The sequence below is a fragment of the Adelges cooleyi genome, unplaced genomic scaffold (genome assembly GCF_023614345.1).
Source record: "Adelges cooleyi isolate 19-005CV unplaced genomic scaffold, UGA_ACOO_1.1 ACOO_flye_CR_arks_rails_tigmint_CR_PRNA_108, whole genome shotgun sequence".
NCBI classification, from domain to species: Eukaryota; Metazoa; Arthropoda; class Insecta; order Hemiptera; family Adelgidae; genus Adelges; species Adelges cooleyi.
The window spans coordinates 11,459,700-11,473,577 of record NW_026095761.1 but is presented as its reverse complement, the minus strand read 5'-3'; the positions used below and the strand labels follow the sequence as shown (position 1 = coordinate 11,473,577).

At 37.3% G+C, this 13,878-nt stretch overlaps 1 protein-coding gene across 2 annotated transcripts in view; it reads left to right on the top strand.

Annotated features, from left to right (window-relative positions):
* LOC126838048 (beta-3 adrenergic receptor) overlaps nucleotides 1-13,672 on the top strand; it is a 28,973-nt gene extending 15,301 nt beyond the window's left edge. For both annotated transcript variants that reach the window (XM_050572154.1, XM_050572145.1), the window contains exons 2-4: nucleotides 6,562-6,707; nucleotides 10,302-10,994; nucleotides 13,085-13,672. In XM_050572154.1, coding sequence (XP_050428111.1) covers nucleotides 6,580-6,707; nucleotides 10,302-10,994; nucleotides 13,085-13,646 — 1,383 coding nt within the window. In that variant the 5' untranslated portion in view covers nucleotides 6,562-6,579 and the 3' untranslated portion in view covers nucleotides 13,647-13,672. The remainder of the gene's footprint in view (nucleotides 1-6,561; nucleotides 6,708-10,301; nucleotides 10,995-13,084) is intronic.
* Nucleotides 13,673-13,878: the final 206 nt, after the last annotated feature.

Here is a 13,878-nt window from a genome sequence, read left to right as displayed (position 1 = left end):
GGAGATAGCTGCTGTTTTACGGCCCCCCTAATAAATACCACGCGCGCCGACCGAGCAAGTGCAATACTATAGTACCTACTCAAGAGATAAGACACTGGAATTTTAGTATAAACAGTTATATAATGTATAGGTATAGCTCGGCTCCGACAAAAGCGGTTTAAAAGTTTTTCGAAAGCCTCTCGACATTCTGGTGATAAAGTATATAATGACCGTCGCGGTTCTGTAATCGGTCGAGGGCCGGCTCGAACAAGGTAAAATACATATTAATGTTGTCTTTGAAAACTCAGACATTTATAAGTTATAAAGTTAGTCATTTTTTGAACAGACCAATGTCTAAAACGTGCAAATTCACTGAGTGCAGCAACGTTATCAGACTCTCAAAGTGGTAGCCTCCGACAACGAGGAGACAATTTTTTAATACGGAAAATCATGCACAATGCGCTTTCCATGATGCATTTGGTTCAGTTTGGTTGTACCATAATGTAGAAAATAGTCTTATAGTACACACCACTAGTGCAGCACGGTATTTGTTTTTCGGTTCGACCGACTAGTAGTAGTATAAATTAGACGATCGTTATCGTCGCGGTAGTTACAGAATTTTTTGTAACCGTCACGGTTCCATCGATAATGCGGTTTCTTCGCGTCACTCGTCGTCTTAAGATTTAGTAGCATAATAAACGATCTGACGCAATAACGGTCGGACAACATCTTGTTTATGAAATTTTAAAAACGAAACGCATACAATATTATTATTTAATATAATAAATCCAAACGAGTAATAGATTTTAAAACTGCCGGCGGTGTGCGCGTTCGGTGTGACCGCGCCGGTCAGCTGTTGGTAAATGATCATTAAGCTGCGGAACACTAAGTGTGTTTGGTAAAAAAAAAAAGTTTGGTGGTTTTTATTTTTCATACCGGGTTTTTTTAATACTTTGACCGTATCACTGAACTCAATGTATAGAAGAGCGTTCCATACATTGCCTGTAGTCGGCCGTTCATGAAAAAGTCCACTAGCCAGAGGCCGCCATATTGAAAGCACTTATTGTTTTTCCCACGATTTATCAAATATATTACTGTGTTATCGTCTTACGTCCTAGTGAACTGCACTTTGGCGGTCGACTGTAAACAAAATATTATTATTATTATGTGACAAATGTGTGTGTGTGTGAGAGGCTGTATATTATAGTATGTGCCCAACGTATAGTATTATATGTGTGTCAAACGGCGGTGTCAACATTGCATAACCGTTTTGTTCCCCTCCCATAACGTTAAACTGGTTCATAGAGGATCATATTATATACATATAAGTAAATAGTAGGTTTTTTATTTTTTTTTTTACCAAAGAAGGAGATCCAAGATCAGTTACATTGTGCGCGGCTCGGCTCGCATGCCGAAAAAAAACCAGTCGGCCGCAGTTTGTTTTGTACTTAATTATGGGACACGTCTTAAGGCTGCCGGGGAGCTTAGACACAAGGCGGTTCGCTAATAATCTCGTTTTAACGATAATATAATATGTTTTAATTGAATTAAACGACCCGACGATGATGTGATGGTCGGCGATTGCAATAACCGGCAGAGAGGCACGTGCCACCCACACGCGACGACCGTTGATTTGCATACCCTCGACGCCTTCCAAAGATGATAATTAAGTAAAAAAAAAAAAATGCCATACAAACTTGTACCGTTTTTTATTTTCATTATCGACGATATTTATTGAGGGGCAATGAACTTCTTAAATTGCGTCCAACGAAAAGTGTGCACAAGGAACTAGGAAGACTAAAGCTCCAATGTTGTTGTCTTGCCCCCAAAGATTTTTCAATGAGAAATATTTAAAGAATTAATAATCCACTGCTATAGTAGGCACTTAGATCTCGATTCAGTTCGGTTCGGTTGACACCGAAATTTGAATATTAATAAGACACAAGTTTTCTCACATACTTCTTTTAAGTTTGTTGCTGGTGATCTTGTGGGTGTGTGTCAGTGAAAAGATGTGCGTTTTCAGGTTGTACATACCTACATGTTTATTTATAAAAATTAAACGGATTGATCAGAAATGGACGTGAAAGATGTGACTTAAAAATGGATAACCGGTTGGTAGGCGCTGGTGGGCCTATTAATAATAATAAGTTGTACGCTGAATTTATTAATAGCCACAAGGTTGTCGGTCATAAGTTATACGCTGATTTTTTATTAAATTTAAATAAATAAACTAATGTTTTTCGATGTTCGAATGACGTTGAACGGTATTAATATTATTATTATTTGTGTGTTTTATGATGTTGACGGGTATTGTTTTGTAGTTTTTCCATACAATTAAAATCAATTTATTTAATTTCATTAGATGATCGTTCAAAACTTGTTTTCGGCGTAGTCTTGGGAACCGTTTGCAATTAAAATGAAACTGAAATGTTAAGACAGCCGTCATCGGCACTATTAAAAATGTTAATTTAAGATTACTTATTTCAAAACTACCAAACGTTACGAAAATGTATATAATTGTTACATTAAATGTGTGGGTCAAAAGAAAAGTAGCGTCTTCTTTCTTTTTTATTTACTTTTTTCTACAGACACTTGTCCGACTTCGCGTGTTGGTTGGCTTCAAAAGTGTGGTTTGTTTATTTTCCCAAGCGGGTTTCATTAAATTTTAATAAAAAAAAAAAAGAAAAAAGAAAATTCACAAAAAAGCGTCAAAAAAAAAAAAAATCCATCATTTGTGCAATTTTTAACAAGACTCGTGTTGTATTACCAAGAACGTCATCGTCGCCAAGACGGTCTCTGACGGCTTTTAATTTTGCTTCTCAACGACCTCGCATATATTAATAGTGAGACAAGACGAGACAAGAAGACAAAATAACGATATAACGTCTTGGTACGTGCGAAATCGCATTGCGCCCAGAGGTTAAGTCCCGACCAAATGGTATCCCAGTTAACAACATATGTAATATATTATTATACATGTAATATATTATATTATATTAAATTTTGTGCACCACCATCGATAAGATCCGCCGATTACATAGCACAAACAAACGTGCACATTAAAATTGTTCGTTAGGTATTTTAATGGTTTCTCGGTTGTTGTAATGGTGTTCCAAATGATACAGTGTTTCTTGCAAGTTCGACGATGGTAGAAAATTAATTTAAGCACATCGATTATACTAACAATAATCATGTACAATATAATATTAATATAATAGTATGTTCACCGCATCGTTTGATAACCGCATCGTTGACTCTGAATTCTTAAAAGTGGGGCATAATGGCAATGTCTTTCGATTAAATGTAATCAGATTTTTTTCCAAGTCAATACACTGATAACATGTTACATATTATTGTGTATCGGTTCAACCAAAATACTTATGTGCCACGAGCTTATCTAATCAATTGTTAGCGCTGCACTTTAAATAATTAGTGAAAATTCGGTCCATTTTATTTTTTTGTTGCCATATATTATATTTATAATGAAGGCAATTAACAAGAAAAAAAACGTCTTCCGTGTACAAAATAGATAGAAAAAACATAACGTTTAAATACTTTGAAGGGAACAAAAAAATATACATATAAATAGGTATTATATTCGTTTGGCATGGCAATAACTCGTTGCAGAGTTGCAAAAGTCAGACGTATTGCAACTTTCCCGTTAAGTTTTCCCAATTAAAAATTTTGTAATTCAACGAGTTGACATTTTTATGTTATCAAAAAAAAAACCCAATTAAGTAATTACTTAGTTTCTTCGAGTTTCTTAAACTTGAATTTATATACACATTACCTTCATAAAAAAAAAACGTAAAACTACAAAAATAATATTTGCATCGTTGGCGTTTGGTAATTTTTTTTTTCTAAGACGAAGATAACCATCGTCAAGGCGGTCGTTAAGGTTTTTTTTTACTACTATAATACATGCTTTACACGATGGGTTGTAATTTTTAAATTTTTCGCCTACCACGCAGTATGTATATTATATTACATTATTACAGTAATGGGCGTGTAAATATTTTGATCGTTAAGAAACGTGCGTGGCACAGTGATGAAAACTCACAGCTAACTACCAAGTTCACAGTTAATTTATGGACGTTTCACACCGGCACACTCGTGCTAACTAATGTTATAGTCTATATAATTTCCAAGATGATAGAGAATGTGTTTCTCGGTTTTACGCTGTAGGTACCCCCGTCCACATATGACATCCACGAAGAACGTGATGGGCTTTATGGCGGAAAATCCTTCACCGTGGATTAAACGTAATTATTCATTAAACTGACTATGGTTTTTCATTATCGGTCACGACGTCGATTATTTTAATATTGTGTACATTAAAATATGCATATTTTTCACCTTATTCATACATACATTCTTACCGTATATTTGTGCCTATACTTAATACTACTATAACGTGTGTAATCGTGTAACAGATTAAAAGTGTTTTATAAGAACGTTGTTGATTCGATCACATGTTTGTCACATTCTTGCCATATTATTGTAATTAACAGCTAATACCTATACATATTTACGACAAATACATTGTGGAATAAACCCAAACAAACGCAACACTATTGTTGTTTATCAGCTATAAATTTAAATGCTGTCACGTGAGTTGCAAAGGACACGTGAGAAAATAATTGTATTTTTCGATTGCTACTGTTTTCTTAAGTGTGCGGTTTTCAATTATATAATATCATCTATGTTTTTTCTCTGTCGCCCATCATTTTACAAGTCATAAGAAACACATTTTTTTTTTTGCATTTCTCTCAAGATAAACAAAAACAAATTGTTTTCGATCGGGACTCAAACGAGTGTCAATAATTAGTTAATAATCAACGTGAGAAACTGTTGGTCACTCGACTTCTCCTAAATAATAATTAGTAGTGTGTGTGTGTGTGAATGTAAAAACTTGAGTGAGTTATTATCATTTCGATAACTCGTTAAGTAACTGCCGTCTTTTGTAACTAACTTGTAACTTTATAACTAGCTTGTAACTTTGTTACTAGTTACAACTCTGGACTCTGCAAAAATCGATCATATTTAAAGACCTGAATAAATTAAAATGTTTTAAGTCAAAAAAATTAATAAATCACAACTTAAAGCGCGTTACTTGTTATATTTTATACTATATTTCGGAGTTGATCAATTTAATTTTTAACCCGAGCGATAACGAATTAGGTTTATAAATTGTTTCGATATTGCCGGGGTCGGTTATTAATCATTTTCAGTTAATAATTATTGCCAAACGGCTTAATCCGTAACGAATTGAATGTCGTTAATAAATCATATTATTTGGTAGTAGAAAATTCCTAAAAAATAAACCGTAGAAAGGGAGAGAAAGACTTTATAGATTAAATGTAATTAAGTAATATGAGCAATAAACTGTGGCCGAGGACGTTCGAGTATATTATATTATATTATATTGCAATTCATCGAAGAAACCATTTAAGGAATGGCCTATATTATATTTTGTGTTCACGTTCTCGACGGGCGTGCTCGCTAATTCAATTTAACGACATCGAAAAAAAGCTAAGAAAAACATTAAAAAAAAAAAAACCGCGGTTGTCGGTAATTGTCGGATAACTTTGAAAATTAATAGTTTCTTTTTTTTTTTTGACTCCTTGATAATATCTTGATGTCAAGTTTTTAAAAAAAGATTAGGAAAAATTCCAACGACTTTCGTAAGCTAAAAATCATCATAATAATAATTACCGATAATACAGCAACGTGTGTGTGTGTCTTAATTTCAATAATAACGTTGTGATGATATTTGCACATGAAATATACTATTATATTATCTTTTTTAAACGTCTGTTTATCTAACCTCAAAGTACGAGGCGGCGCGACGGCAGTGGTGGATCGAAGACTTATCATTTGATTCGGTGTGCATATATTATTTGCTCTGAGTGTATGTAGTATATGTACAGAGCGATCGACGTTTTATTGTATAGTAATTTTTTTAGGAAAAATATTATTATTATTATTATTATTATTATTATTATTATTATAGCTAAACGGCAGGTTTAATTACTGTTTCTAATGGTCAGTTTTAAAATACCATCATAGCCGAAAGCGTAGCTTTAGAGGGTAACTTTTAACGCATCGACATGGCTGTACACATGTTTATTTTTGTGCTTACCCGTTGAAGGAAGTAACGCACAAAACGTTGTTTTTTATCATCATTATTTTGGTTTGACTTTTGAAAAATCTACCCTCTGCGCAGCGATAAGTAACAAACTGGAAACTTATTCGACTAAAAACAATATTGAAGTGAAGCGTGTTTTGTTTCAATTTTGATCACCCTGTACTCAAGTGTGTGTGTGTGTAACTGTTCTCGAGAGTAACGTGCGCATATATATATCACTTTTAAGTACACATAATAGCCCGAAACTGTTGATAACTCTGCAGTTTAGTGTTAATGTCGTTTTGCCCCTCTCCCCGCCGATCACACAATAATATATAACATATATATATATGTATAATGTATATTAAAATAGTATTATGATGTGGTTTCCCAGTAGGCAAGTGCCAAATGCACGCACAATTCATAATTATCAGTGTGTTGTTGTTTTTTTGCAGAAGGATCTCAGCAGCCGAATGGCCCTAACGCTAGTCGGCCTGTTGAAAGTCTTCTCGACGCTCGTTTTGATCGTGTCCACATCGAGCAACTCGCTGCTACTGCTAGTGTTCTACCGACGTCCCGGTCTTCGCACCCTATCCAACAGGTAAGTCTAATAATAATACATCAAGTTTGTAACGCGGCTTATGCAATCAATTAATGATTCAATTTAATTGAATTGTAGAACACTTTATTTTTATGGTAATTTGCAAGTGTGACCACGTGGGCGGGTTGGTTAATGGGGGGAAGCTTGTTAGGGCTCTCTCTTGCGCTGTTGACTTGTTCGCCGAAACTGACTGGTAATGAATTGACGGTAAAAAAAATGTTTTCTTTTGTTTTAAATCGAGTTTGAAAGCGAATTTGCTTTCAAAAGACGGCGACCGAATTTGGTCGCCGTCTTTTGAAACTGTCAATGCGCTTTCGTTACAAAGAGTATATCCGCTTCCAATAATAGCGGTCAATGGTGATAATTGTTTTTTTGTGTGTATAATACCACACAATAGAGCCAATCGCAAACGAAAGGAAAACGTTGAAGAATTGCCAGCAAATCGTGTAAAATTTATTCAGCGGAAACCGATTACGAAACGTACCGTTTCTTTTTAAGGCGGTCACCGTGCCAAGTGTAAGTGTTGATAATTTATGCGAGTCCTCCGGCGGAAGCCAGGCACATGCATATGTATCTGCGTGTTTATTATAATATAATATAAAACACGGAGATGATGACTTTATGGAACGTTTAATTTTAACTCGGCGAGACGAAGAAATCCTATCCACGGCCACGGTGTCTTACATTTTCTAGTCCACTTCCACGAAAAACGCTTAAAATGATCAATTTTTATATGCTTTTTATTTTTCGGGACAAAGAGCTTCTTATGATAGGATTTCCGTACTCAAAGTATTTCCACGTTCAAAGCTTACACTACATAAGCTCGGGTGAGTTACTCAATTTCGGAAACTCGTCGAGTTATTATACTTACTTTCTTGAACTACGATACAGTTTTTCTTAAGGAAAAATCATAGTCTTTTAGACAATGCTTGTAGTATTTTGACAAAAGTATTTCCTTTTGTTTCGAAGAAATCGTTTTAATAAGTAGTTTCGATAAACAGTAACTAAAAATTTATAACGAGTTAAATAAAAAAAAAAGAAATCGGTAATTTTGTAACTAGATTTAAATCATTTTGTAATTGCCCGGTTCTGTTTTATTACCAACCATTTACCTGATGATTAGTTAACTATTTTATAATATTAACTTTTTTAATTATTTATATATTGTTTTTATACTTTTATAGTTATTAGTTAAAACCGTAAGAACTTAAGTTTTTTATTTTAACTAGTAACTATGAAAGTATACAAAAAATAAAAATAATTCTAATTTTTTCTAAGTCATTGACTGATAAAAACGTTAACTTTGGCTTTTGGTCATCGTCTAATTGTAAGTCCAAAAACATTTTCGATGGTCTTTATAATTTTTTTATTTTCATCAAGATTTTTATTACATTTTTTCTATTTTTTTTTATCTCCTACACCTGTTCAACGCGGCAATAACTCATAGTGAATACTAAACGCGCACCGTTGATTAATCGGCAATATCGTTTCCTGGTTATCACATTTGTCATGCTCGTTCTCGAGGCGGATGCGTTGGTTTTTGTTTTTTATTTAATATTTATATTTTTTTGGCGCGACCGAACACCGTCACACCGTGGTCGACCGTCGATTTCCGGACGAATTTTCCAGAAAACTTATTGGATTTCCTTAAACTTAAAAGAACGGGTATCGAATGACAGCTGTTGTATTGGGATTTAGTGTATCGACTGTAACATAATAATTGCTCGTTTAGCGATTGTATATTTAGATACGATACGGTTATAAACTCGTCAAACGTTAAACCGTTAAATAAATTTTGTGCAAAAAAAAAATTGATCAACCTACTAGTTACTGCACAAGACGTCTTCTGGGCCGTATCCATTTGGCCGGTGTCCAAATCCGATATTTTAGATAGTTCATTTTGTATGATAGTATTTTTAGTCTTATTACTCAACGGCCGTGCTAAATCGTACTGTGCATGTGTTTAACATCTGCGAATTTAATTCGTCGGCTTTGTAGTGTAGTTTTTTTTTTTTTTTTAATTTTTTTTCATATACACAATAGGTTAGTTAAGGATTGGCCGGGATATGGGTCCGGGGAAAGTAAGATAATATAAACTTCCGGTATATGATTCTATATGTGTATATACTGTTATACATTTATGGTCGTCCAATTTACAATATATACACTATTGGGTCTCTAGGCAATTTCCTTTTATATTGCACTACACTTGGACACCTAGCTGCATCAATAATTACATTCTGAGTACTGGCGATGATTGGTCGCCAGAGAATAATATAATAAATCCCATTTATCACTTTGGCCGACTTCGCGTTAAGTCTTTTGCACATTAGAACTGTTATCGGATACAGATGACTTGTAATTGATTGCGGTAGAAGAACCGTGTCTTAGTCAGCACGTTAGATTAGAATATTTCGTTGACCGTACAACAGGAGGATTATTTTTTTCATTATTTGGCCACACTGACATGAGAAGTTTGTTTAGATTTTTCGATTTTATTTTTATAGCGCACTATCTGGTTTTATTTAATCTGTGGTAGTATTGCGGTCTACTGGGTTAGGATTGCATACAATGTTTATTTTGATATGGTTTTTTGGCATTCGCTACGGTAATAAAATCGGGAAACCGTGTCATTGCAACGATAAAAAAAATACATAATATAATAGTATTGTTCGTTTTGGAGTTAGACTCCGAACTGTCTGGTCCTCGGTTTGGTCTGATAGTGCAGTTTATATTATTTTCAACAATACCGTTTAAAAATTCTTAAATTGCACTCAAGGATCAACTATTGCGGAAGAAGCCTGTAAGCTGACAGCTGTTGTATTTGTTTAATAATAATTGTTCTCAATTATTCCTTGTCGTACGCTGCTTGTGGAACGCTTAACGATTTATATGTGACCGATAACGGTTATCGTGTATACACACCAGGCAATTTAATTTAACTTATTAGAACAAAGTTTCCGATTATGAGCTCGCCTATAATCGCTACAATTATCGCGTTTGTAAGGTCTTCTATTGAATTTTAAAACCATATCTTTTATCGTTATGTTTTATGTAATATTTCATCAGTCAAGGCGATGGTACTTACCGAAATCTTCAAATTAAAACATTTGTGTAATCTTTATAAACGTTGGTGCGATTAGAATACATTACTTAAAACAAAAATGACTAAAAGCTCTTATGGCCTTTTATTTTATCCCAATTTTCTGTGGAATTGGACAGGTGGTTTTAGAACAGTATAGCTTACCGCCAAGGGGTCGTAATTATTAAATATTTTAAACAAAGCGAAAAGGGCGAGCTGCAGTGTGACCAGAATGACAAAATTACACTTGTCTGGTACATATTTGTAAACTTGCTGCTTATCACATTATTATACTGTCATGTGGAATGTGTCTATCGATATGATACGTTTGATAAGGATTGCTACTGTGCAGTGTTTAACCAGTTAAAAAAAATGTATTTATTTTGTATAAAGTGGTCACACTGTCGTTGGCCTTTTCGATTACTCGGTTGTATATTTTTACTCCACGCTTACCGCTTACCGGTTATTGTACCTACTGTATTAATTATGTTCACGTTTTGCATTGTCCACAGATTTGTGATGAACTTACTGGTTACCAATTTGGCCAGCAGCTGGATCCTCGTGCCGTTGACGTTATGGGACGGCAGCGCGTTTAGCTGGGCGCCTACGCTGCCGGCGTCCGTGTGGAACGGCCTGACGGGCGCCGTGTACGCGCAGTCCGTGCTGTCCGTGATGGCCGTGGCCGTCGATCAGTACTACGCCGTTACCGACCCGTTGCGATACCACGTGACTGTGAACGCGGCCAGTTGCGCCGTGGCCGTGGCGCTGACGTGGTGTCTGTCGGCCGTGGCCGGCGCGCTGTCCGCCGTCCGGGAACTGTCGGTGGCGCCGGACGCCTACCGGTACTCGTTTCCGGTGGCCTACGTGGCGCTGCTGTACGTGGTGCCGTTCGTGTCCGTGTGCTGGGTGTACGTGAAAATATGTACGGCCGCGCACCGGAACAGCGAACGGGCCAGGAGAAACGGATCGGTGCCCGATCAGCTGCAGCAGCACCAGCAGCAGCAACAACCGCTTCAGCCCAACAACAACAACAACAACAACAACGAGTATAACATAGTTCCTACGATACAAGAAGAAGACGACGAAACTGTGGAGGAGACCCAACCGGCACAAGAACCGGACACCCCTAAGCCACCCCCGTTCCAGCATTCGTCCACCAGGGCTAGTCTCAAGAGCACGTCCAGTTCCATTGTAAACCATTTAAGGTAAATTACATTTTTATTTACTGGCAAACCTAAACTAGACAATCAGTTATGTTGTGATAGACCTAATTTATCCCAAACTTAACCTAACCTAAGCTACTTAAAAATTTCTCGGCGAGAATCGCGCATTGAGGAGTTACTTGAAAACTGACACTCGTTGCGCCTTATTAGTGTCGCGAGTAACTCAACAGTTACAAAAGTTACAACGTTCTTGTTATTTTGTAACGGGTCTTTGCAACTTGCGCAGCATACTCGACGCTCCAGTGAAAAGAATAACGCATGTTATTTTTCCTATAAGATTGAAGCGTTAAAAAATGTCGTAAAATTTACTTATTTGTAATTTTAGAAATTGCTTATTGTAGAATTTGTTTTATAGATAAACCATTCGTTTTACAGCTGTAGCGGGTTATTGAATAAATTCCCATATTAGATCACTAATGTTATACCACAAGAACTTATGGAGTTGTCCACTAGGTCGCGCTGTTATATGTTATTCCTCAAAAAGTTAGGCGAAGTTACCCATTTTTAGACAAACGCGTCCCATTTAGAGCCTGCATTTTGGTAGTTAATCTGACAACAACGTTGGCGAAACGCTACCCCGGTCATCGCTCATCGATACATTATGGATGCGTGCGGCAACCGTAGAAAGCGAATTAGAGGACAATGACGATAATAATAATTATCACCGTCGGTAGTAGTAGAAGAAGAAGAAAACAAACACCTACCCAGGGAAAGCGACTATCGGTTTTTAATTGATCTCATTAGCATAAGCTCGATTATAATATTATAACAATATGTTTTTCGATCATAATGGACGTGCAACAAATGTACTCTTCTGTGGATTTTGCACAACCCTTTCACTATTTTCGGATTTCCCGGCTTAGGTTTTCTACTCGTACGATTTAATCGTAAATCAGCGTGTACTTTGCTACCTGTCGGCTCAGTCTAGTTAATATCATAATAATAATAAACAACAACTGTAAACAGGTGTTTGGATACGGTTTTTACATAGAGCCGCTTGTTTGTTGAAATAAATTTTCCATCAAGGATTACCGCTATTTAGCTATTAAAAAAAAGCCATACTTTGACGCCATTAATTTTTTTAGTTTACATTAAAAATTTACTCGCATAACAAGTACAGGTACGATTTACGAATATTACTCGTGTTTATTTATTTTTTACTACTGTTCCGTATTATAAATCTAACGTGGCTGTTTATAATTATAATATTGTATTATAAGCAAAATATATAAATTTATTAACCTCCGTCACACACACAACATTTTGTTGATAATATTATCATAAAATAACTGCCGGCAACACCGCTATAATAAATATTGTGCGTGTGTGGTTTATAATTGACGCCATTGGGTAATCAGTTAATATTTATTATTTTAATTACAATTATTTCATTTTAATACACCGTAAAATACCGGTTTCGAATAAACGGGAAGCCAGGCATAATTTTAAATATTAGATTAGATTAGATAATAATAATACTATACACGCGCTGTAAAGTTTGTACGTTGTCCAAAGTTTTGTGAACTTGTGAATTTTGTTTATATTTGTAATTAATAAATCGTTATTAGGTTCGATTTCGAGATTAAGAGATTGACCTTGCAGAAGTCAGGCAAAGTCACAGCTTTGTATATTATATTGATCAAAAACAATTTAGACATATTTAAGTATTTTTTGGGGGGAGAATCAGATGTAGGTAGGTTGGGTTGGTTAGTTAGGTCAACTATGCATTGTTAAACCGGTAATACGTTAAACCTGTGTTGTTAGGTTAGGAGTGTGGCCATTCCATGTATTCGAGGAGAGTATTTTGCGGAATTACTTGAAGGAAATAGAGTGTCGGTTAGGTTAGGTCATGTTGGGTTGCCGTTATAGGCAGATCAGGTTTATGTACTTAACGGAAAGTATCAATTTTTTTTTTACAAATACAGTCTAAAAGCGAAGTCACTTTCTGAAATGTCTATCGAACCGATTTCAACAATTTGTTGTAGTTATTATATAGTTTAACATGTTCTCAATGGGGACTAAAGGCCAATTTTGTAACAAAATTAACGGTGTGTTGTTTCGTTTGTTTACAGATACAGGATATCGAACGCCAGCATGTTCCGGTACCGGGAAGAGTCGCGTGCCGCCAAGATCTCCGTGCTGGTCATCGTTACGGCGGCCGCGTGCTGGACGCCGTACGCGGCGTACAAGCTGTCGCAGTGGCCGCCGCTGGCCGGCACGGGGTACGTGCCGTCGCCGGAACCACTGGCCGCGCTGCTCTCGTTGTCCGCGCACGCCGTCATCACGCCCATACTGTTCGCCCACCGGAACAGGCGCGTGCACCGGGAACTGTGCCGGATATTCTGCCGGCGAAAGCGGTGCAGCAGCTTCTACGACAACGTGCGCAACGCCACCGTGGCCGCGGCCGTGACGCCCGTCAAGCCAGCCGACCGGCTGTCCGGCAATGGGCCGCCGCTGCACGTGTTCGGCCGGTGGTTCGGACGGCCGTCGGCCGCGTCCTCCGCGTTCCTCGTGCCCACGCTGACCGTGCCCGACGCCGCCCAGCTGCCCACCGACACCGAGACGGCCCGCAGCTCGTTCTCCAGCAACGGCAGCGCCACCACGCAGGCGTCGTCCGTCATCACGGTGGACTGACGTCCCGGCTGTCCGCCGCCGCCGCCGCCAAAAACCTTCTAGTCACGGCCAACAGTTGTTATTAAACGGGTACGCCTCCCCTTCTCTCCCCCCCCCTCGGCCGGCGGTGTCTGCACGTCCCGCGGGACACTGTCCTCCTTCTCCTCTCCACATCCCTACCACCACCTGACGAGTGTTTGTACATACATAAAACGGTTCTCCAATGTTGTTTTCCTATTTAAATGTACTTAAA